The sequence below is a fragment of the Mercenaria mercenaria genome, chromosome 16, assembly GCF_021730395.1.
Source record: "Mercenaria mercenaria strain notata chromosome 16, MADL_Memer_1, whole genome shotgun sequence".
Taxonomy (NCBI): domain Eukaryota; kingdom Metazoa; phylum Mollusca; class Bivalvia; order Venerida; family Veneridae; genus Mercenaria; species Mercenaria mercenaria.
In genome coordinates this window covers 55,958,062-55,984,851 of record NC_069376.1, presented here as the reverse complement: position 1 = coordinate 55,984,851, position 26,790 = coordinate 55,958,062, and the positions used below count along the sequence as shown (strand labels likewise).

Below are 26,790 nucleotides of genomic sequence, written 5' to 3'. Positions count from 1 at the left end.
TATGTTCAGCCCACTGAGACCTTGACCTTTGATGGAGTGACCCCCAAAATAATAGGGGTCATCTAATCCATAAGCCCTGCCACCCTTAGAAGTCTGAAGGTTCTAGGTCAAATGGTTCTCAAGTTATTGACCGGAAATGAATTTCTATGTTCTGTCCACTGTGACCTTGACCTTTAACAGAGTGACCCCAAAATCAATAGGGGTAATCTACTCTGCATGTCCAATCATCCTATGAAGTTTCAACATTCTGGGTCAAGTGGTTCTCAAGTTATTGATCGGAAATGGTTTTCCATGTTCAGGCCCCTGTGACCTTGAACTTTAACAGAGTGACCCCAAAATCAATAGGGGTCATCTATTCTGCATGTCCAATCATCCTAAGAAGTTTCAACATTCTGGGTCAAGTGGTTCTAAAGCTATTGATCAGAAATGGTTTTCCATGTTCAGGCCCCTATGACCTTTAACAGAGCGACCCCAAAATCAATAGGGGTTATCTACTCTGCATGTCCAATCATTCTTAGAAGTTTCAACATTCTAGATCAAGTGATTTTCAAGTTATTGATTGGAAATGGTTTTCCATGTTCAGGCCCCTGTGACCTTTGATGGAGTGACCCCAAAAACAATAAGGGTCATCTTCTCTATAAGCCCTGCCACCCTATGAAGTCTGAAGGTTCTAGGCCAAATGGTTCTCCAGTTATTGATCGTAAATGAATTGTGACAGACTGCAGGACAGACAGGGCAAAAACAGTATGTCTCCCCCAGTGGGGAGGAGACATAATTACCTTCAGTTTATAAACATATAGTGTAAATCAAGTAAAATGTAATATTTTGTCAATAAATGGTACCTGTCAATAATAGGTTACCTGGTGCTACTTAAATTTTTTATGGGCAAAATCTGAGCAACTACTGAAGAGAATTCAATGGATGATAAGACAAAACACTGGCCTCAAGATCGTATGATAACAAACAAGAGGGCCATGATGGCCCTATATCGCTCACCTGTTATCACTGCACTTGAGCACAAGAAGGTCCTCAGAAAAAATATCTAAGTCCAAAAGATAGGAACAACAAAGCGAAGAAATTTAACCAAAATGAAAAAAAATTCTTACAAGGTATAGATATGTCAAAATACACCTAAAAATTGGAGGTACCATCCATGTTGTACCACAGAAAACTGGTCTTGGTTTTTCCCTATGACCAATAATAAAAAAGTTACTAAAAATAAGCCATTTATAGTAACATAAAAGGGAAGTAATTAAAAAAAATATTGTAAGTGAACAAAAGAAGGATCTGCCAAATAAATCTGTTGACATAAATGAAATTTCAGATCAGTATCTTCATTAGTTATGAAGATATACCCATTTTAATTTGAAACAAGAGCACCGCCTTGCGGGTGCTGACGCTCATCTGATTTTTTTTTATAATAGAAATATTGTCCTACCCATGATTTTCTAAGTCTAAAAAGGGCCATCACTCTTGCAAAAAGCAGGATAGAGTTATGTTTCTTGATGTACAGTGTCCACTTATGATGGTGAAAAACTGTTGCAAGTTTTAAAGCAGTAGCTTTGATAGTTTATGAGAAAAGTTGACTTAAACATAATATTCAACCAAGAAAATGATTTTTCTAAGTCCAAAAGGGGCAATAATTATTGCAAAAAGCAGGATGGAGTTATGTTGCTTGCTGTACAGGGTCAGCTTATGATGGTGAACAAGAGTTGCAAGTTTTAAAGCAATAGCTTTGATAGTTTAAGAGAAAAAGTTGACCTAAACATAAAACTTAACCAGAAATCTGATATTTTCTAAGTCCAAAAGGGGCCATAAATCTTGCAAAAGCAGGATGGAGTTATGTTTCTTGCTGTACAGGGTCAGCTTATGATGGTGAACAAGTGTTGCAAGTTTTAAAGGAATAGCTTTGATAGTTTAGGATAAAAGCTGACCTAAACATAAAACCTAACCAAGAAAACTGATTTTCTAAGTCCAAAAGGGGCAATAATTCTTGCAAAAAGCAAGATGGAGTTATGTTTCTTGATGTACAGGGTCTGCTTATGATGGTGAACAAGTATTCCAAGTTTCAAAGCAAAAGCTTTGATAGTTTAGGAGAAAAGTTGACCTAAACATAAAACTTAACCAAGAAATCTGATATTTTCTAAGTACAAAAGGGGCCATAAATCTTGTAAAAAGCAAGATGGAGTTATCTTTCTTGCTATACAGGGTCAGCTTATGATGGTGAACAAATATTCCAAGTTTCAAAGCAATAGCTTTGATAGTTTAGGAGAAAAGCTGACCTAAACATAAAACTTAACCAGGCAACGCCGACGCTGACGCCGACGCCGACAACCGCTCAAGTGATGACAATAACTCATCATTTTTTTTCAAAAAATCAGATGAGCTAAAAAGGGAGGTAATTTGCCATAAAATCAGTTCATAGTTATCTACCCCGATTGTTTCAGTCCAACTAATAATAATAATGAAATTTCAAATAAGTCCTATAAGTACTTACTGATATAAATCCATTTTGATTACAATCAGGGGAGATAATCAGATACAAAATAACTCTGGAACCTACGATTGGATCTGATTTGCCATGGAATCCAAGATGTATTGTTGTTGAAGATATTTTGGAAGTTTGTTTCAATAAAAACCATAAATGAAGTCTCTATATGGCTGCAAAAGCTAAAATAGCCAATTTTGGACCTTTAAGGGGTCATAACTCTGGAACCCATGATTAAATCTGGCCAGTTGAAGAAAGGAAGCAAGATCTTGTGGTGATACAAGTTGTGTGCAACTTTGATTAAAATCGAATCATAAATGAAGCTGCTATTGTGCAGACAAGGTCAAAATAGCTAATTTTGGCCCTTTCTGGGGCCATAACTCTGAAACCCATTATGGGATCTGGCCAGTTCAAGAAAGGTACTGAGATCTTCTGGTGACACAAGTTTTGTGCAAGTTTGATTAAATTCAAATCATAAATGAAGCTGCTATTGTGCAGACAAGGTCAAAATAGCTAATTCTGGCCCTTTCAGGGGCCATCACTCTGGAACACATGATGGAATCTGGCCAGTTCAAGAAAGGAACCAAGATCTTATGGTGATACAAGTTGTGTGCAAGTTTGGTTAAAATAAAATCATAAATGAAGCTGCTATTGTGCAGACAAGGTCAAAATAGCTAATTCTGGCCTTTTCAGGGGCTATAACTCTGGAACCCATTATGGAATCTGGCCAGTTCAAAAAAGGAACCGAGATCTTATGGTGATACAAGTTGTGTGCCAGTTTGGTAAAAATCAAATCATAAATAAAGCTGCTATTGTGCAGACAAGGTCAAAATAGCTAATTTTGGCCCTTTCAGGGGCCATAACTCTGGAACCTATAAAGAGATATGGCCAGTTCAAGAAAGGAACCGTGATCTTATGGTGATACAAGTTGTGTGCAAGTTTGGTTAAAACTAGAGCTATCACTAAAGGTGATGAATGTACCCCCCGCATGCACTGACACAGTACATTGAATTTGACACACACAAGACTGCATAATTATGTGGACTGTATGTATACAGTATAGTAACAAAAAACAAAGTCCCATAACTATGCAGAATATTTATCTAAAAGAATGTAACATGCACCATGCACAACTAGGGTTGGTACTGATCACTTGTGTGAAGTTTCATTAAATTGTGTGCAAGGGTTTGGTAGATTAGGCACGCACAAGATTGCATATGCAGGCTGTATGTACATAGTATGTTAACAAGAAACAAAGTCCCATAACTCTGCAATTTTTGTCGCTGAAAGAACCTAACATGCCCCATGCACAACTACTGTTGTTACTGATCAGTTGTGTGAAGTTTCATTAAATTGTGTTAAGGGGATGAGGAGAGATGGTGCGCACAAGATTGTGTCTATGTATATAGTATAGTAACAAAAAAACAAAGTCCCATAACTCTGCAAATTTTTTTCTGAAAGAACCTAACATGCCCCATGCACAACTACTGTTGTTACTGATCAGTTGTGTGAAGTTTCATTAAATTGTGTCAAGGGGATGAGGAGAGATGGTGCGCACAAGATGTGTCTATGTATATAGTATAGTAACAAAAAAACAAAGTCCCATAACTCTGCAAATTTTTTTTCTAAAAGAACCTAACATGCCCCATGCACAACTACTGTTGGTACTGATCACTTGTGTGAAGTTTCATTAAATTGTGTCAAGGGGATGAGGAGAGATGGTGCGCACAAGATTGTGTCTATGTTGGTACTGATCACTTGTGTGAAGTTTCATTAAATTCTGTCAAGGGGATAAGGAGAGATGGTGCGCACAAGATTGCGTCTACGGACAGACGGACAGACGACCAGACGGACAGACAGACAGACGGACAGACAGACAACCTGAAACCAGTATACCCCCCTTACAACTTTGTTGTCGGGGGGTACAATAAAATCATAAATTAAACCGCTATCGTGCAGACAAGAAATTGTTGACGGATGAATAGACGGACGGACGGACCGACGACGGACGATTGACGAAGGGTGATCACAAAAGCTCACCTTGTCACTATGTGACAGGTGAGCTAAAAAAGGGAAATTTTTAGGTATTTGGAAATTAATGCTATATTTCTTAAGTGACACTTAATTACTGACATACTAGATGTTATGGAAAGTTGTTTTTACTATTTTTACGTTGAAGAACATATTCCTCCATGGTGTATTGGTCAAGAAAGCCGGAAAGTTCTTACTGCTGTAGAAGCCTGGGTTCGATTCCCGACTCTGGCATTTTTTTTTCTTAATTTGGCATTTTTTTATTGTTAAGACACAAAAACTAATGACCAAATTTCACTTTTAAAGAAAGGTGATATTTAGCAAAAATCAGGTCAGTGCCTTAAATACATGGTAAATGAGCAGAAGTGTGTAAAACTGTAAATTAAGCTTCTTTATTATTTATTTATATTCCTCTCTTACTTTGAAGTAAAGCGGCATGGGATATGATTGTCTTGTCATATATAACAAAGCAAAATCTGATCTTACTTTTTATTTTAAAATCTTACTTTATCACACAAATACCAAAAGTTCTAAAGTTAGTTGAAAATCGGAAAATATTTCATAGAAAGTATAAAGACATCATTACACTGTATATAATAAACAGTTCTCAGTTTAATTTGTAACTGTTGATATGCCCAATTGCAAGATAAGAATTTCATTATTTTGTTCAGGTAAGCATAAGCAACAATTGGGAAACAAACAAGCAACGGAACAATAATCTTAGAAACAAAAACAACAAAGCTGACTGAAATTGTAAGACATACAAGAAAATAGTACTATAAGACATACAACACAAATTTGTAGACAGAATGTGTGCAAGTTTCACTAGTAAAACAACATAAATCATTTCACACATTCTTACAATGTTTCTCCTTGGTGCAATAAACTGTAACTACATAAATACAGTATAAGGTGCAGCAGTTTTAAACTGAGACAATAAAAATGCACCAGTTTGAAAAACAAGAGGACCATGATGGTCCTGAATCACTCACCTGTCCCCACATGAACTGAGTATGACGTCGTTTATTCTGACCAATTTTCATGATTATCCATTGAAAAATATGGCCTCTACAGGGGTCACAAGGTATTTCTATTATTCAACATAATGACCTAGTTTTTTATGGCATGTGACCCAGTTTTGTACTTGACTTAGATATCATCAAGGTGAACATTCTCACCAATTTTCATGAAGATCTCATGAAATATATGGCCTCCAGAGAGGTCACAAGGTTTTTCTATTTTTAGACCTACTGACCTTGTTTTTGAAGCACGTGACCCAGTTTTGAATTTTACCTAGATATCATCAAGGTGAACATTCTCAACAATTTTCATGAAGATCCATTGAAAAATATGCCCTCTAGAGAGGTCAAAAGGTTTTTCTATGTTTAGACCTAGTGACCTAGATTTTGACTGCAGTTGACCCGGTTACAAACTCGACCTAGATATCATCAAGATGAACATTCAGACCAACTTTCATACAGATCCCATGAAAAATATGGCCTCTAGAGTGGTCACAAGGGTTTTTCTATTATCTGACCTACTGACCTAGTTTTTGACCGCACGTGACCCAGTTTTGAACTTGACTTAGATATCATCAAGGTGAACATTCTGACAAATTTTCATGCAGATCCCATGAAAAATGTGGCCTCTACAGAGGTCACAAGGTTTTTCTATTATTTGACCTAGTGACCTAGTTTTTGATGGCACGTGACCCAGTTTTAAACTTGACCTAGATATCATCAAGATGAACATTCTGACCAATTTTCATGCAGATCCCATGAAAAATATGACCTCTAGAGAGGTCACAAGGTTTTTCTATTATTTGACCTAATGACCTAGTTTTGGACCGCACGTGAACCAGTTTCAAACTTAATCTAGATATCATAAAGGTGAACATTCTCACCAATTTTCATGCAGATCCCATGAAAAATATGGCCTCTACAGAGGTCACAAGGTTTTTCTATTTTTTGACCTACTGATCTAGTTTTTGACCGCACGTGACCCAGTTTCGAACCTGACCTAGATATCATCAAGATGAACATTCAGACCAATTTTCATAAAGATCCCATGAAAAATATGGCCTCTAGAGAGGTCACTAGGTTTTTCTATTTTTAGACCTACTGACATAGTTTTGGACCGCACATGACCCAGTTTCGAATTATAACTAGATATCATCAAAATGAACATTCTGACCAAATTTCATGAAGCTCTCATGAAAAATATGGCCTCTAGAGAGGTCACAAGGTTTTTTCATTATTTAACCTACTGACCTACTTTTTGATGACACGTGACCCACTTTCGAACTTGACCTAGATATCATCAAGGTGAACATTCTGACCTATTTGTATGAAGATCCATTCACAAGTGTGGCCTCTAGAGAGGTCACAAGGTTTTTCTATTTTTAGACCTACTGACCTAGTTTCTGTCTGCACGTGACCCAGTTTCGAACTTGACCTAGATATCATCAAGATGAACATTCAGACCAACTTTCATACAGATCCCATGAAAAATATGGCCTCTAGAGAGGTCACAAGGTTTTTCTATTAATTGACCTACTGATCTAGTTTTTGATGGCACGTGACCCAGTTTCGAACTTGACCTAGATATCATCCAGGTGTACATTCTGACCAATTTTCATGAAGATCTTTGAAATATATGGCCTCTAGAGAGGTCACAAGGTTTTTCTATTTTTAGATCTACTGACCTAGTTTTTGACCGCACGTGACCCAGTTTCGAACTTGACCTAGATATCATCAAGGTGAACATTCTGACCAATTTTCATAAAGATCCCATGAAAAATGTGACCTCTAGAGTGGTCACAAGCAAAAGTTTACGCACGGACGGACGACGGACGCTGCGCGATCACAAAAGCTCACCTCGTCACAAAGTGACAGGTGAGCTAAAAAGGAAGATCTGTTGATTTATGGTACCATAAGAGATCAAAACCACGCTTCATAAAGGACAACAAAATTATCGTGACAGTACTGTAGAACACTGACGGAAAACTGGAGTTATGAAGGGTTTCGAGCAATCAAACCATACAATAAATAAAAAGGAAAACAGTCAGTGATCATAGTTGCTCAAGTGAGCCTACATGCCCTAGCTATCAAAGCTGTAAACACAACTGGCTTCCAACTGACTAAATATCTGCAGACTGGTAAAACAACACTGGTCCACACAAAGATTTGCCTTTCTTTCTATAGTATACAATCAAAACACAAAACTAGTTTATGACTTAAAAAAAATATACTGAAGACTGGTAAAAAGATTCAACATATACCAACCAGCTTATATCAAGAAACGGTTCAAATTCATTGGCATACCATGTGATTACAATACATGTACTAGTAAATCTGACCTAGTGTAGTGCACATTGTATTCAGGGTTAAACAATGGCATTAGTTTTTGTATAATAGAGATCATAGTTACATGTCATTGAATATCATAAATCAGAACCTCTGTTATAATTTGAGCCGTGCCATGAAAAAACCAACGTTTGCGACATGGATCCAGAACAACCTGTGCATCCGCGTAGTCTGGTCAGGATCCATGCTGTTCGTTTTCAAAGCCTATTGCAATTAGAGAAACCGTTAGCGAACAGCATGGATCCTGACCAGACTTCGAGGATTCGCAGGCTGGTCTGGATCCATCCTGGTAGCAAATGCACTATGTTGGTTTTTTCATGGTGCGGCTCATTTGTAAAGCACTATCTCAAGGTTTATAAATGATATCAAATTATGAACATGTATGGTAATTGAGTTTTGTTATTTTCATAAAACTTGTTTACAAAAATCTAAATTATGTTCCAAAAAAAAAATTACATCTTTACTGGGAAATATCACACACACAAAGAACATAGATAATTCAATTAAAATACAAATAGCATCACAGTAGAATGTATATCTGTACTATTTATAGCACACTACAACTAACTACAAAAATATCAACCTATCTACTGTAGCACAAAAAACAAGTGTGCCTCCAAAATAACTTCAACAAAAGTAAACAAGATCAATATTAATTATATATGTGAGGTGTCATGTTAAAAGGGACCTCGCTGCAGAGCAAAGTTGTTTAATACAACATTATCTGTGACAGTACAAAATATGTCATGTTAATAACACTGCTGAGCAAAAACATATTCTAGCAGAGTTCACACAATAGAGGCTGTGCAGAATTTTTTTATAAATAATTACATTTTTGTGATTTTACTTTTAGACGCTACCATACAGGTATATATAATCATAACTACATGCAAAATCTAAATTCAATAAAGCAGATAAATAGAGGCCTTTACATGAGTGCATTGTCATGCTGAATTTATTAAACTAGTTAAAGAAAATTACAAATGCAAGGCCCTGTCAAGCATTTTACCATTTTTATTCAACAAGTTAAACAAATTCAATGTAGAAACACACAGATGTAATAAATGTTTTATCACATGCTATATTTTTTTGCTGAAACATCGAAGTTTCTCCTTTCTTTTCAAATTACAGACAAAATCAGTTTGACATTAAAATGATATCAACATCAAAATGTTATTACATGTATTACACTAGTGTAACACCAAAATGTTATAGCCTTATTTTTAACAGACAATGTCAAACATAGCCTTATTTTTAACAGACAATGTCAAACATACCCTTATTTTTAACAGACAATGTCAAACATAGCCTTATTTATAATAGACAATGTCAAACATACAATAATGCTCTTTAACATAACAGCTCCCATTTTAAAAAATAGCAAATGCAATTCTGTTACTAAAGTCAATAAGTTAGATTAAATCACTTGCACACATGCATTTTACAGCAAAAAAATGTATATCACAACAAGAGGACCATGATGGTCCTGAATCGCTCACCTCTTCCCACATGACCCAGTTTTGAGTATGACGTCGTTTTTTCTATTATTTGACATAGTGACCTAGTTTTCAGCTCATGTGACCCAGTTTCGAACTTGACCTAGATATTATCAAGATAAAAATTCTGACCAATTTTCATGAAGATCGATTGAAAAATATGGTCTCTAGAGAGGTCACAAGGTTTTTCTATTATTTGACCTATTGACCTAGTTTTCGAAGGTACGTGACCCTGTTTTGACCTTTATCTAGATATCATCAAGGTGAACATTCTCACTATTTTCATGAAGATCTCATGAAAAACATGGCCTCTAGAGAGGTCACAATGTTTTTCTATCTTTATACCTACTGGCCTAGTTTTTGAACGCACATGACCCAGTTTCGAAACTGACCTAGATATCATCAAGGTGAACATTCAGATCAATTTTCATGAAGATCCACTGAAAAATATGGCCTCTAGAGAGGTCAAAAGATTTTAATAATTTTAGACCTACTGACATAGTTTTTGACCGCAGTTGACCCAGTTTCAAACTTGACCTAGATATCATCAAGATGAACATTCAGACCAACTTTCATACAGATCCCATGAAAAGTATGGCCTCTAGAGAGGTCACAAGGTTTTTTTATTATTTGACCTACTGACCTAGTTTTTTAAGGCACATGACCCAGTTTCAAACTTGATCTAGATATCATCAAGGTGAACATTCTGACCAATTTTTATGGAGATCCATTCACAAGTATGGCCTCTAGAGGGGTCACAAGGTTTTTCTATTTTTAGACCTACTGACCTAGTTTTTGACCGCACATGACCCTGTTTCGAACTTGACCTAAATATCATCAAGATGAACATTCAGACCAATTTTCATACAGATCCCATGAAAAATATGGCCTTTAGAGAGGTCACAAAGTTTTTCCTTTATCTGACCTACTGACCTAGTTTTTGACCGCACGTGACCCACTTTCGAACTTGACCTAGATATCATCAAGACGAACATTCAGACCAACTTTCATACAGATCCCATGAAAAATATGGCCTCTAGAGAGGTCACAAGGTTTTTCTATTATTTGACCTACTGACCTAGTTTTTGAAGGCACGTGACCCACTTTCGAACTTGACCTAGATATCATCAAGGTGAACATTCTGACCAATTTTCATGAAGATCTCATGAAATATATGGCCTCTAGAGAGGTCACAAACTTTTTCTATTTTTAGACCTACTGACCTAGTTTTTAAACGGACGTGACCCAGTTTCAAACCTGACCTAGATATCATCAAGATGAACATTCAGACCAACTTTCATACAGATCCCATGAAAAATATGGCCTTTAGAGAGGTCACAAGGTTTTTCTATTATTTGACCTACTGACCTAGTTTTTGACGGCACGTGACCCAGTTTCGAACTTGATCTAGATATCATCATGGTGAATGTTCTGATCAATTTTCATGAAGATCCCATGAAAAATATGGCCTCTAGAGAGGTCACAAAGTTTTTCTATTTTTAGACCTACTGACCTAGTTTTTGATGGCACGTGATCCAGTTTCGAAACTGACCTAGATATCATCAAGGTGAATGTTCTGACCAATTTTCATGAAGATCTTGTGAAATATATGGCATCTAGAGAGGTCACAAGGTTTTTCTATTTTTAGACCTACTGACCTAGTTTTTTACGGCACGTGACCCAGTTTCAAACTTGACCTAGATATCATCAAGGTGAACATTCTGAGCAATTTTCATGAAGATCTTGTGAAATATATGGCCTCTAGAGAGGTCACAAGGTTTTTCTATTTTTAGACCTACTGACCTAGTTTTTGATGGCACGTCACCCAGTTTCGAACTTGACCTAGATAACATCAAGATGAACATTCTGACCAATTTTCATAAAGATCCCATGAAAAATGTGACCTCTAGAGTGGTCACAAGCAAAAGTTTACGGACGGATCGACGGACGGACGACAGACACCGCGCAATCACAAAAGCTCACCTTGTCACTTTGTGACAGGTGAGCTAAAAAATAAATTACACCTAAAATGTGTAAATTTATTCATAAAACAATATTTTCAAAATTTGTTGAGCAGATTTGTTTGGGTTTTGTTTTGATTAGAACCATAACTTGTTTCTGCATCTAAGAATACTATAAATAGAAAAGTACATAAATAAATCTACACAAAAAAATTGATTTTTCAAAATGATAAAAGATAGACTTGTGCAGTAACTTCCAGACTGACATCACATATATAATTTGATTTTTTAAAAAGTACTTCGAGTTACATTTCGACTAATTTTGCATATGCCATTGCAGGAATAAGCACCAGTCTGTGCCCACAATTATAACAAGAGAACCATGATGGTCCTGAATCGCTCACCTATCCCCACATGACCCAGTGTTGAACTGAGTATGACGTCGTTATTTCTATTATTTGACATAGTGACCTAGTTTTTAAGCACATGTGACCTAGATATCATCAAGATAAAAAATTCTGACCAATTTTCATGAAGATCCATTGAAAAATTTGGCCTCTAGAGAGGTCACAAGGTTTTTCTATTATTTGACCTAATGACCTAGTTTTTGAAGGTACCTGACCCACTTTTAAACTTGACCTAGATATCATCTAGGTGAACATTCTGACCAATTTTCATGAAGATCTCGTGAAAAATATGGCCTCTAGAGAGGTCACAAGGTTTTTCTATTTTTAGACCTACTGACCTAGTTTTTGACCGCACATGACCCAGTTACGAACCTGACCTAGATATCATCAAGCTGAACATTCTCACCAATTTTTATGAAGATCCATTGAGAAATATGGCCTCTAGAGAGGTCACAAGGTTTTCTATTTTTAGACCTACTGACCTAGTTTTTGACCCCACGTGACCCAGTTTCGAACCTGACCTAGATATTATCAAGGTGAACATTCTGACCAATATTCATTAAGATCTCATGAAAAATATGGCCTCTAGAGAGGTCACAAGGTTTTTCTATTTTTAGATCTACTGACCTAGTTTTTAACCCCACGTGACCCAGTTTCGAACTTGACCTAGATATCATCAAGGTTAACATTCTGACCAATTTTCATGAAGATCCATTGAAAAATATGGCCTCTAGAGAGGTCACAAGGTTTTTCTATTTTTAGACCTACTGACCTAGTTTTTGACCGCACATGACCCAGTTTCGAATTTGACCTAGATATCATCAAGGTGAACATTCTAACCAATTTTCATGAAGATCCATTGAGAAATATGGCCTCTAGAGAGGTCACAAGGTTTTTCTATTTTTAGACCTACTGACCTAGTTTTTGATCCCACATGACTAAGTATCGAACTTGACTTAGATATCATCAAGGTGAACATTCTGACCAATATTCATGAAGATCTCATGAAAAATATGGCCTCTAGAGAGGTCACAAGGTTTTTCTATTTTTAGACCTACTGACCTAGTTTTTGACCCCACGTGACCCAGTTTCGAACTTGACCTAGATATAATCAAGGTGAACATTCTGACCAATTTTCATGAAGATCTTGTGAAATATATGGCCTCTAGAGAGGTCACAAGGTTTTTCTATTTTTAGACCTACTGACCTAGTTTTTGATGGCACGTGACCCAGTTTCGAACTTGACCTAGATATCATCAAGGTGAACATTCTGACCAACTTTCATAAAGATCCCATGAAAAATGTGACCTCTAGAGTGGTCACAAGCAAAAGTTTACGGATGCACAGACGCATGCACGTACGCACGGACGGACGCCGCGCGATCACAAAAGCTCACCTTGTCACTTTGTGACAGGTGAGCTAAAAACTGAGTTTGAAGACCAGTCTACAAGTTCGAGCATTTCAGCATAAAGTTGAAACTGACCAATGACAAAACTGCATTCTGAGGCTGAACTGTTTATAACCTTGAGATTTGAATTACAGATTGTTAGGTTAAGCAGACAGCTCCATTAGGTCTTCATTAGACCTAAGTAAGTATTTAGTAGATCAACATGTTTTGTCTGGATACATATTTATAACTATTCTTATTTCAGACTGGTTTCAAAACATATTAAGTAGAAACAATATTAGCAACATATCTGCGCCTGAAAAACACCTCAAACTTGAAAAACAGCAAACTATTGTGTCCAAATAACATTTATTCTGAGTATCTTAATTCAGTAAAAATATTTTTCCTCCAATAAATAATTAAGAAAGACATGGCTCGGATAAAGCTACCTCTCTCTCCAAAATTAACCTAACACTTTGCTGGCATACAGTATACAATGTTTGCACAAAACACTAAAGGTGGTCAGAAATCATCATGTAAATCTGAAATAAAGCCAAACAAAAGGCTGTCCTTGAGAAATCAGTGGTCTTTTTTAACAGGCGAGTACCTATAAAAAATAATGTGAGCTGTTTCTGGTACATTGAAAATGGCTATATAGTGATGGCATTAATTTGGAGGTGATGTTTAGCGCAGCTTTGACTGTATATCACATTAACACTGGATCTACAAAATGCACATGTAAAAGGTTAAACAATATCTTAGGTAAGGTTACCTAATATCTAGGTAAGGTTACCCGTGTTTTGAAACATGCCATGAAAAGTATTGGTCCTTTTTAGTGTGGTGGTACATGGGTATCAGCAGGAAAGAACACTGTGATCAGCAATAATTATGCACCAATAAGTGTGTATAAAAAACATAGTTTTCACATTCTTTAAATAGCTTATCATATCACATTTTTCAATGGATTCTTGTTTGGTACACATGTAAGATAAAAAACTCTTTCACTCGTTAATACCAGATCTTACATTTTTACTCGTGACTTATCCACTCGTGAAAATATTGTACCTGATGTTCACTCTATGAAAATTTCTCAACCTTACATTCAACCAAATATCCTTTATATCTTGAAAAAAAAAATGAAAAGAGACACTTGAGCCGCACCATGAGAAAACCAACATAGTGCGTTTGCGACCAGCATGGATCCAGACCAGCTTGCGCATCCGCGCAACCTGGTCAGGATCCATGCTGTTCAATTTCAAAGCCTAATGCAATTAGAGAAACTGTTAGCGAACTGCATGGATCCTGACCAGACTGCGCATCCACGCAGTCTGGTCTGGATCCATGCTGGTCGCAAACGTACTATGTTGGTTTTCTCATGGCATGGCTCATTTGTCACTTTTCTTCATGGAAGTCTTGAAACATCAATACAAAGAAATCAATTGATAAACATGATCTGGTAAATCAACCTGTTCTGCTAATTCTATATAGCAAATACTCTGATAACTGAAACGCAACGAGAATTAAATAAATAACATGGTTATATGAAAAGGATGAAAAATATAACAAAAATATAATATTTTAAATAATTTTGATCATGAAACTGTTGTATCTACATAAAAATGGATGTTACAACTATACCTTATAACACCTTGTGTTTACATAAACATGTGTTCAACAAGCAAAATTAGGCTTCAATTAAGCTCACATAGTCATAATTATAACTGACAAGAACAAATATTTATAAGTTGATCAACATTAATGAATTTTTTTTAATAAATCACAGATTATTAATTGGCAACAAGTTAGAGATCATTTAAAATAGTATGCCCCCAGTGTGTTATTTTCTTTATTATTGAAAAAGCACTCTCAGAATACATGTATTATCTTATTCAATGGAATACACCACTCATGTCACTGTGAAATTTACAGAAAAGCTGTTGACTCCAGATATCAAATGTTACAACTACAAAAAAGATTGAAGAATCAAAACTGAACTCTATGCCAATTTTATGTAATGCTCAAAGTACAATCAAATTCAAATGTAAATTACAAAATATTCTAGCCACCTACAAACATTTTTAATGGCAAAAGGTTAATCTTTTCAATGATCGTTTGTCTGTGTTTTCTTAAAATGACTAACTACCCAAAATGTCATGGTATAACAAATATCATTGTCTTCAAAGTAATGCAAGACATACAAAACAATATTTTCTCTCCATTTAATGTTCCAGAAAACAGGCAGGAACAGTAGGCAAACAATTATACATGGAAAACAAAGTGGAACAATGGATACAACCTTCTTAAAAAGCCAAAAATGCCCAACCCTATAAAGTTGTAAATAGAAGAGGTTTTGAAAGATTCATGAAAAAAATACATGGATTCATTTAACAATAAAAAGTTTCAAACAAAGTGTCATATTGACTCAATACATACTCTGAAGCGTGTAAAAATTAATGGTCTGGCCTTAAATCTCTTTTTTCCCCACAAATTTACACAAAGAACCATAACTCATAACCTAAAACTTATGTAAGATCAACAATGAAAGTGTATACCCTTTACACTTTGAAATGAATGACAATTTTGACACTAAGATTATTTTGAGATATGTATACAAGGGCAAATCTGTACTCATCTCTGCATCTTGAGGTATCACAAGAAATGGAATGTTTTGTCAAAATGAAATGCCTATTTAGGATAAGCTGGTCGAGGAAAGTATAGTTGTATGAAAAATGAACTGTAATTGCCTTTATTTAAAACTTTCAAACAGAAAATCTACAGTGAAACGCCACAGTTACCATTGTAAATATTTAATGCTGAAATGATTCTGAGATTAAATACACAGTAAAATGGTAAACTAAATAATTGCACAATGTTAACTTTGTTTGGTTATGTTTAAAATGACATAGGCATCAAAGTCTGGAGGCCCTCAAACATTTATTTTGGCATGACTAGAGCACAGTATTGCGCCAGTGAGTTGTAGATTGGATTATTATTTAGTGATTACATGGTTATCAGCCTTATTTGTGACAAAAATTCAAGGAACGTGAGTTTTTTATTTTGGTTTTGTTTGTTTTGGTTTAAACACCATTTTTCGACAGTATTTCAGTTATGTAACGGCGGGCAGTTAACCTAACTAGTGTTCCTGAATTCTGTCCTAGTACAAACCTGTCCTCTACAAGTAACTTCAAGCTTCCTTACATGAATCAGAGGTGGAGAACGAATGATTTCAGACACAATGTCTTTTATCAAGTCCTCATGGTGTTCATACGCCTTGCCCAGGGATCAACCTCACGATCTTGTGATATGTAGATCTGCACACTCCCTATAAAGCTGAGTGGGCAGGTGTACTCAAGTGTTTGTTTTAAAACACAATGAACCATATTATTTATGAACATTTTCAATTTGTCAGTGGCATTTATCACACATATTGGCGATAATAAATCTATCAGGAATAATAGCTAATCTACAGTATTTAAACAACTTACAATGACAGAATTTTACAAAGGCCAGCCTTCAAATTGACAATATTAAGGAACAATAATAATCATAATAATAATATAAATTCAGTTATCTTGATTCCTTTGAACTAAACTTCAAATTATCACATTTCAACTTCATACCAAAAAAAAAAGAAAAAAAAAAAAAAAGAACAACAAAAAAATCAATACAACAAAAAAATGTAACAGGAGCTGTCCATGCTTGTTAAAAGTTTTCTAGCTGATCCATGATTTTTTTCTATTTTTAATTTTAGACTCCTCAACATGACTTGTATTATACCATCTTCTGTTTGAAATAGATACTTAACCTTTAGCCTGCTAGTGGCAAGTGATTCTGCCTTTGCAACCAGTGCAGACCGCACAAAAGTAATATTGTAAACCGATAGAAACAGTTCATTCCATGGAGACCACTTATTGTCTATGCTTTTTCTTTCATCTGTTTTACAGCATTGTTCACTCTGACTACAAGACGATTCTCAAAGTCATAATCCTTATGTTTGTCCTGAAAAACAGTTTTATATGTGTACTTTCAAAATTCAAAGGAATGTAACGCACACTACAAAGTGTTTTCTCTACTTATTCAGTGTACCTGTTTTACCAAATGAAATCCAAACATACACTGACACATTTCCTGTCAGTTTATATTTACAATATAAAAGCACATTTTCTACTTCGTTTTCATTTAAAAGAGTATAAAACCTACATATGTGAAACACTGACCACCAGATGCTGCAAGGTAATAAGACAAATGCTCAAGTCACCTAGAGTTTCAACACCTGAGGGTGTGGTATTTCACTGTGTAGGGAAAGCGAGAAGCTGATGAAGTAAAAGAAAGTTAAAAATTCCAAACAAACCAACCTTTATTTCAGCCAACATTGCTTTTGCCTTCGCATATCCCTGTAACAGAAAAATAACAAACTTTCTTTTATTTCCTATTTTCTAAACTATCAAACAGGAGCTAAGCTGGGACAGTGAAATATATTTTCCTTTTGTCCTTCACTGGGTAAAACATTCAATCCAGAAAATGATCAGTTGTATAAAAGTGCTCTTCTTTTATTCCTGTTTCAAGGAAAGAAAATCTGAACAATGCTTAATACCAACATGCAACAATTAACAATTAAGGACAAACAAGAGCTGTCTCCATAGGATGACACATGCCCCCGATGGCACTTTGAATGAATAGTTATGGCCGATGTTAGAGTTTAGGACCTTTGACCTATGGAGCTGGGTCTTGCGCGCGACACGTCGTCTTACTGTGTCACACATTCATGCATAGTTATTTTAAAATCCATGCATGAATGACAATGATATGGACCGGACATGCCCATCAATGCACTATCATGAAAAATGACCTTTAATGTCTAAGTGTGACCTTGACCTTTGAGCTACGGACCTGGGTCTTGCGTGCGACACGTCGTCTTACTGTGGTACACATTCATGCCAAGTTATTTGAAAATCCATCCATCGATGACAAAGATATGGACCAGACACGCCCATCAATGCACTATCCTTTAACGTCTAAGTGTGACCTTGACCTTTGAGCTACGGACCTGGGTCTTGCGCGCGACACGTCGTCTTACTGTGGTACACATTCATGCCAAGTTATTTGAAAATCCATCAATGGATGACAAAGATATGGACCGGACACGCCCATCAATGCACTATCCTTTAACGTCTAAGTGTGACCTTGACCTTTGAGCTACGGACCTGGGTCTTGCGCGCGACACGTCGTCTTACTGTGGTACACATTCATGCCAAGTTATTTGAAAATCCATCCATCGATGACAAAGATATGGACCAGACACGCCCATCAATGCACTATCCTTTAACGTCTAAGTGTGACCTTGACCTTTGAGCTACGGACCTGGGTCTTGCGCGCGACACGTCGTCCTACTGTGGTACACATTCATGCCAAGTTATTTGAAAATCCATCCATCGATGACAAAGATATGGACCAGACACGCCCATCAATGCACTATCCTTTAACGTCTAAGTGTGACCTTGACCTTTGAGCTACGGACCTGGGTCTTGCGCGCGACACGTCGTCTTACTGTGGTACACATTCATGCCAAGTTATTTGAAAATCCATTCATCGATGACAAAGATATGGACCGGACACGAAAATTGCGGACTGACTGACAGACCGACAGACTGACAGACGGTTCAAAAACTATATGCCTCCCTTCGGGGGCATAAAAAGAAGTGCAGTTTGAGAAAAGTTCTGTTTTTTTCAAGATATATATCTGTGCTTTTTTATTATAATTTACACTGACAGACAACTAAAGGAAATAGAACAAAGCTGTTTTTATGGAATTAAACCTTGCTGCCATAGTCACTATCAAACTATATGTGACGTTACAATTGTAAAGCATGTAAAAATTAAATAATTTTATCTTTTCAAATGGTATAAATGATAAACATTTCAAAAGAAAAGTAGAATATGACATTTTATAGAAATGTTTGGGTGTTATCCTAACCTTGCATATGTCATCAAAATATTTGAACATGGAAATTACACACCCACATCATTAAAGTAAGAAAAAAAATCTATTTAATCTAAGTATGTTAGTCATAGGTGAGAAATATTGTTTCTATAACAAATTAAATATTTATATTTCTTTGTCCACAATTCCACCTGTGTATCTCTATATTTATTGGAATGAAAAAGGTTGTAACCCTACAATATTTTACGTACCTCTGGTTTTTTCATGTGAATAGATGCCATTTCAAAAAGAGCAAACGGAGGAACATGTAGATCATCCTTCATACCAGAGTGACGAGCAACCGCCTCCTCTAAACACTGAAATATATATATCACATTGTCATTAGAAGTATAAGGTTGTAAGCCTATAGAAATTATATAGCACTTACGACTTATATTTCTAAGGACTCAAATTGTTAGTTCTATTTTGTTTCAAAGTATAACAACACATTTAAGGTTGTGTGGTGATTTTCAAGCTTTTTAACTGTAGTGGAGAGGAAGAACCATAGCTGCTATCCAAAATATCATTTCTGGCACAGTAGGCATCTGGGTGGAACCATCAATCTTCCATAAGCCAAGAAGATCCTGATGCCTTCCTAACACTGAAGAATGCTACACCTTAAGCAGGGTTTTGATTCCACCATGGTGAGCCACAAGTGATCTGTAAGTCAAAGCCTTAACCATTTGTTCAGAGAGTCACCATCATGAAATTGAAATCCATGTCCTCTAATGTACTTTTGTGAGCAGTATTTTGATCAAGTTAATGTGGTCTGTTAACAGACCATGGGTCTCTTTTTCAACTACATGCACACTAACTTGTTCTCTGTCAGTGACTGACAAATTCCCGGCACTGAGCAAAGATGGAAGACAGTCAATAGATACCATTCCTTTGGTTAAATACCAATGACAACAGTTACACTTCATTAAGTAGATTTTGCGGCAACACTTTATTGTCCCTAAGTTTGACATTTGATTAAGTATGAGGGAAAAAGCTACTGATCTGAGCAAAATATTTAATCAGTTAAATGTAATGTTAACTTTCTTGACATTCCATGTAAAATATATAGATTTAAGCTAAACTATTTCCAGAACTTGTTTTAATTTGCACCTGTATTACCATTTCTTACTTTTCCTCTCATACTATAGAAATGCTCCCCCACCCACCCCCACCCCACTTACTGTTATTGAATGTTAATGTGTTACTTGTTGACTTACTTGGATTGGGACAGAAGATCTAAAAAAAAAAATAATCAGGTAACATTCCTATACAATTTCAAGAATTAAAGTCAAATATTTTTGAGGTACATACAACAGAAACTTTTAGCCTCTGTGTGCATATACCAAGTGAAGGGTCTTTACTCTGGTCTTATAGAGTGAAATACAAAACTAAACCCAATGAGCATAAATTCCATGCTGAATAACATTCCTGTAAAGTTGATGACTCTAGGTCAATACTTTCCAAAATATACAAATTTTGCCATACTGCCGGTCAGCCAGAGGGGCAGACAGGCCAATCTAAGTCAACCCCCAAATGGAAGGGTGATTAACTGATATGTAATATCTGGCCATAGCACAGGGATGTGTGAGCTTGTGTGTACTGCAGATTGTTATATACATGTACAAGCTCATTATAGAATGAATATGAAACATGTTCTACAACATAAATGTATCAATCTCCACAATTTTTTTTCTGATGGGATCCATCCCCTTGAGGCTATGAGAGAAGAGAACCAAGATCTCTGTTTAGTGCTGAGTGCAAAGCAAAGGAACAACTAGTACCATTTTTCATGTCTTTCGTATGACACACTCAGGGAGTGAACCCACAACCTCTAGCACTCAAAGCAGGTTCTCACCACTAGGCTATCCTGGCAACTATCTGCATATTGTAACATTATGGCTGACATTTATGCCAATTTATCTGATAATTCCTTCTGAGGTAAAAAAAATACCTAGTGGACATGAAGTGCTCCCCATTTGACCAATGATTTCAATGTATTAACTTCACCCTGATTTGACCTGCATTCTGCAAGTTGTCCCATCATGGCAAAAAGTTGTGCCAAATAATTTCAAAATCCTTTTTCAGGAGTAACAAAGCAGTCTGAAAGACAGCTAAATCCCCCGCCACTGTTACGGATAGTGAAAGGGTTCACCTTTGACCTTGAGCTGTGACCTTGACCTTGAACTGACTCATGAATTCTGCACATCATCTTAATGAGGTGATCATTTGACCCAAGTTTCATGAAAATCCTTCAAGGGGTAAAGGACATACAGAGCTCAAACCTTTGACATTGAGTTGACATAGCTGAATCATGAGTTCTTGATGAGGTGATCATTTGACCCAAGTTTAATGAAAATCCTTCAAGGGGTTTAAGACATACAGAGTGGACACAAAATGGAAGGCTCAAACCTCTGTGACCTTGACCTTGAGCCAGCATGGCTGCTCATGAGTTCTGCACATCTTCTTGATGAGGTGATCATTTGACCCAGGTTTCATATGAATCCTTCAAGGGGATTAGAAGATACAGAGCGGACACAAAATGGAAGGCTCAAACCTTTGACCCCCGAGTTATGACCTTGACCTTGAGCCAACATGGCTGACTCATGAGTTCTACACATCCTCTTGATGAGTTGATCATTTGACCAAAGTTTCATGAAAATCCTTCAAGGGGTTTAGGAGATACAGAGCGGAGACAAAATGGAAGGCTCAAACCTTTAACCCTAAGTTGTGACCTTGACCTTGAGCCAGCATGGCTGACTCATGAGTTCTGCACATTCTCTTAATGAGGTGATCATTTGACCCTAGTTTTATAAAATTCAAGGGGTTTAGGAGATAGGAGCGGACACAAAATGGAAGGCTAAAACATCTGACCTCGAGTTGTGACCTTGACTTTGAGCCAACATGGCTGACTCATGAGTTCTGCACATCGTCTTGATGAGATGATCATTTGACCCAAGTTTCATGAAAATCCTTCAAGGGGTTTAGGAGATATGGAGCAGACACGAAAGTGTTACGGACGGATGGAAGGACGGAGACCATTCCTATAATGGATATGAGGCTGACACCATTTTGTGACATAACATACCATTTTAACTAAATGATAGGAATTATTTATACACACCTGTAAAGCCATTTCTTCCTCTCCAAGCTGGTTAAATATTGCACCTTCAAGAAGACTTCTTAAATGAAACACTTTTGGATCTGTCTGCATATCACATACTGAAATCACATAAAACACTCAATTGTTATCTGGCACAAAGACTATGAAAGTAAAACAACCCCTTTAGTCTGAATTTTTTTAATCCATATTAAAATAATAAACAAGAGGGCCAAGATGGCCCTAGGTCGCTCACCTAAACACACCATAACAGTGTAAACATGTTTGACATAGTGATTTCATGGAAACAAATATTCTCACCTATTTTCATTAAGATTGGACCAAAAATGTAGTCTCTTGAAGTGTAAACAAGTATTTTCTTCAATTTAACATAATGACCTAGTTTTTAAGCCAAGGTAACCTACATTCAAACTTGGCCTAGATTTGATCAAGGCATTCATTCTGACTAAATTTCATGAACCTCAATTGAAAAATACAGCCTCTATCGCATACAAAACCTTTTTTTTTTATTTGTCCTAGCGACCTAGTTTTTGAACCCAGATGACCCGTATTCAAAATTGACCTTAATTTCATCAAGGCTATCATTCTGACAAAAATTCATGAAGATCAACTGAAAAATACAGTCTCTATCGCATACACAAGGGTTTTTTTTATTTGACCTAGAGACCTAGTTTTTAACCACAGATGACCCATATTCAAATTCGACCTAGATTTCATCCAGACAAACATTCTGATCAAATTTCATGAAGATCCGGTGTAAAATGCAGCCCCTATTGCATACACAAGGTTTTTCTTTGATTTGACCTTGTGTCCTAGTTTTTGACCCCAGATGACCCATATTCGTAACTGGCCTAGATTTCATCAAGGCAATCATTCTGACCAAATTTCATGAAGATCAATTGAAAAATACAGCATCTATAGCATACACAAGGTTTTTCTTTTATTTGACCTAGTGACCTAGTTTTTGACCCCAGATGACCCGTATTCGAATTCAGCCTAGATTTCATCATGGTAATCATTCTGACGAAATTTCATGAAGATCAATTGAAAAATACAGCCTCTATCGCATACACAAGGTTTTTCTTTGATTTGATCTAGTGACCTAGTTTTTGAACCCAGATGACCCATTTTCGAACTTGGCCTAGATTTCATCATGGTAATCATTCTGATCAAAATTCATGAACCTCAATTGAAAAATACAGCCTCTATCGCATACACAAGGTTTTTCTTTGATTTGACCTAGTGACCTAGTTTTTTGACTCCAGATGACCCATTTTCGAACTTGGCCTAGATTTCATCAAAGTAATCATTCTGACAAAAATTCATGAAGATCAACTGAAAAATACAGCCTGTATCGCATACACAAGGTTTTTCTTTGATTTGACCTAGTGACCTAGTTTCTGACCCCAGATGATCCATTTTCAAACTCGACCTAGATTTCATCAAGGTTATCATTCTCACCAAACTTCATGAAGATCAGTTGAAAAATACAGCCTCTATCGCATACACAAGCTAAATGTTGATGGACGACAGATGACAGACGACGACAGACAGACGACAGACGACGGACGCCGGACATCGAGCGATCAGAAAAACTCACCTGAGCATTGCTCAGGTGAGCTAAAAACCCACAAATAAGCTTTTGGATTCTGTATCAGTACAAACCTGTTCTCAGCAAGTAACTGCCAACTTCTCCACATGAATCAGAGGTGGAGGACTAGTGATTTCAGACAATGTCTTTTATCAAATCGTCACAGAGAACATACACCCCACCCGAGGATCGTACTCACAACCCCGCGATCCGTAGACCAATGCTTTACCTACTGAGCTAAGCAGGCGGGTTTTTTAAAAAAGTACCTGAGTAGTGGCAAAGAGATCTGTTCATGGCACTGTATGCAACTAAATAATACACAGAACACTCCCTCACCAATAAGACAACAATTTCTGACTACAATATCAATGTAACATCTCTCTCACACTGGACATTCATTGCTTTAATGGTCTTTATTATTTGACGTCATGATCATAACACTTGTTCTATTCCCTACTCCGGTCTAAAGTTAGTCACATAATATTACGAACAACTAGAATTGTGTCTATAGGACATGGATGCCCCAACATACTGTGCCATACTCTATACAGCAAAAACTATCAAAGGGCCATAACTGCAGTAAAAATATTCACAGATAAAATTACTTCCATTATGGTCATCTGCATATCAAGCTTGTTTATCTGTGAAAGTTTGAAGCAAATCTGGTTAATAGTGTGGGAGGAGAAGGACACACAAGATTTTTCTCTATATTCCATATAACAACAAGAGGGCCATGAGGGCCCTGTATCGCTCACCTGACCTACTGGCCTAAAGATCATCAAGATTAACATTCTGACCAAGTTTAATTAAGATATGATCATAAATGTGGCCTCTAAAGTGTTAACTAGCTATTCCTTTGATTTGACCCTGTGACCTAGTTTTTGACCCGACATGACCCAGATTCGAACTTGACCTAAAGATCATCAAGTTTAACATTCTGACTAAGTTTCATGAAGATATAGTCATAAATGTGGCCTTCAAGTGTTAACAAGCTTTTCCTATGATTTGACCCGGTGACCTAGTTTTTGACCCGACATGACCCAGATTCAAACTTGACCTAAAGATCATCAAGTTTAACAGTCTGACTAAGTTTCATGAAGATACAGTCATAAATGCAGCCTCTACAAAGTTAACAAGCTTTTCCTTTGATTTGACCTGGTGACCTAGTTTTCGACTCCAGATGACCCAATATCAAACTCGTCCAAGACTTTATTGAGGATAACACTTTGACCATGTTTCATGAAGATTGAACCAAAAATGTGACCTCTAGAGTGTTAACAAACTTTTCCTTTGATTTGACCTGGTGACCTAGTTTTTGACCCCAGATGACCAATATCGAACTTGTCCAAGATTTTATTGAGGGTAACATTCTGACCAAGTTTCATTAAGATTAGGCCAAAAATGTGATCTCTTAGAGTGTTAACAGTCAAATTGTTGAAGACGGACGACGACGGACGAAGGACACAGGGCGATCACAAAAGCTCACCTTTGAGCACTTCAGGCTCAGGTGAGCTAAAAAGTATCAAAGTGCCATAACTGTAGAAAAAATAGCCACAGAAAACAATCCGTCCTTTACGGTCATCTGCACATCAAGCTTGTTCATCTGTGAAAGTTTGAAGCAAATCAGGCTAAGAATGTTGGAGGAGTTAGACACAAGGTTTTGGGATGGACGTATGGGCAGCAGCAATGCTATATGCCCCCCACATAAATGTGTAGGGGCATAAAACTTATTCAAGATGGCAGCTGTTTTATTTTCTAGGTGCATAACAAATAGTTCTAAATAGATTGATCTAGGGTTATAATAGTTAACAAAGTAACTGCTGAATATCTGAGTAAATAGAAGAAATACTTTTACTTGGTTACTGTAATAAGAAAATGCCACTTTTAAAAATTAGAATAACTTTGCCTTTAACACCTCTTAACATTGGCTCACTTTCATTATCACCAACTCCTATGCAAGATAAATCAACTTTTATCCATCTAATATATATCATACCATCAAGATATGGTCTAAGTTCCTCTGCAGTTAAGGTGGGCAAAGCATGCCACAAGAAGATCAGTTCTAACGTGAGTAATCGACAAAATTCCTGAGTAGGTGGGTTCTTTTTCATCTTCTCTGCACGTCTTGAAACAAATGCCTCAATCTGATTGTTCTTCTTCTTTAGAAGTCCAGGAACATCTTTAAACAAATCATACCCTCCTTTGATGTCACCCATACCTCCAAGGCACACTGTTACAATATAGAGAATGTAGCTAATTTTATTTCCAAATAAAATGTATTTGTTCACCTGCGAGACAAATATACCAATAAATAACAAAATTTCATTCATTTGATTCTATTGAACATAATTCTTTTCTTTTGTTGTTAAAGACAAAGTTGTGTCCAATGTTCTTTCTATTGTTATCTGGCCTTTACGGTCTCTGTGGCCCAGCAGATCAGGTGGCTGACTCGGTATCACATGCCATCAACCTGACTTGCAGAAATTCAGTTGTTCTGCCCTGGTCTCTGCCAGTGCTGGCCCCGGTCTCTGCCAGTGCTGGAAATGCCAAGAACTGGGGTTTTCCTCCACAATCCAAAACTGGAAAGTTGCCTAAATATAAAGTACCCATTAAAACTAAAATATCCAAACAATTCAAAATCAACCTTTAGACAGGTCAAAAGGGTTCTTGCTTTGATGCATGTATAAATAGAATATAACAAGAGGACCATGATGGTCCTGAATCGCTCACCTCTTCCCACATGACCCAGTTTTGAGTATGACGTCGTTTTTTCTATTATTTGACATAGTGACCTAGTTTTGAACTTGACCTAGGTATTATCAAGATAAAAATTCTGACCAATTTTCATGAAGATCCATTGAAAAATATGGTCTCTAGAGAGGTAACAAGGTTTTTCTATTATTTGACCTATTGACCTAGTTTTCGAAGGTACGTGACCCAGTTTTCAACATTACCTAGATATCATCAAG

At 36.6% G+C, this 26,790-nt stretch overlaps 1 protein-coding gene across 2 annotated transcripts in view; it reads right to left on the bottom strand.

Annotated features, from left to right (window-relative positions):
- Positions 1–8,880: 8,880 nt before the first annotated feature.
- Positions 8,881–26,790, bottom strand: part of LOC123540310 (tetratricopeptide repeat protein 39C-like) — a 39,343-nt gene continuing 21,433 nt past the window's right edge. For both annotated transcript variants that reach the window (XM_053527151.1, XM_053527152.1), the window contains 5 exons: positions 25,818–26,051; positions 22,234–22,331; positions 19,328–19,432; positions 17,491–17,529; positions 8,881–17,134 (listed from right to left, as the gene is read on the bottom strand). In XM_053527151.1, coding sequence (XP_053383126.1) covers positions 17,051–17,134; positions 17,491–17,529; positions 19,328–19,432; positions 22,234–22,331; positions 25,818–26,051 — 560 coding nt within the window. In that variant the 3' untranslated portion in view covers positions 8,881–17,050. The remainder of the gene's footprint in view (positions 17,135–17,490; positions 17,530–19,327; positions 19,433–22,233; positions 22,332–25,817; positions 26,052–26,790) is intronic.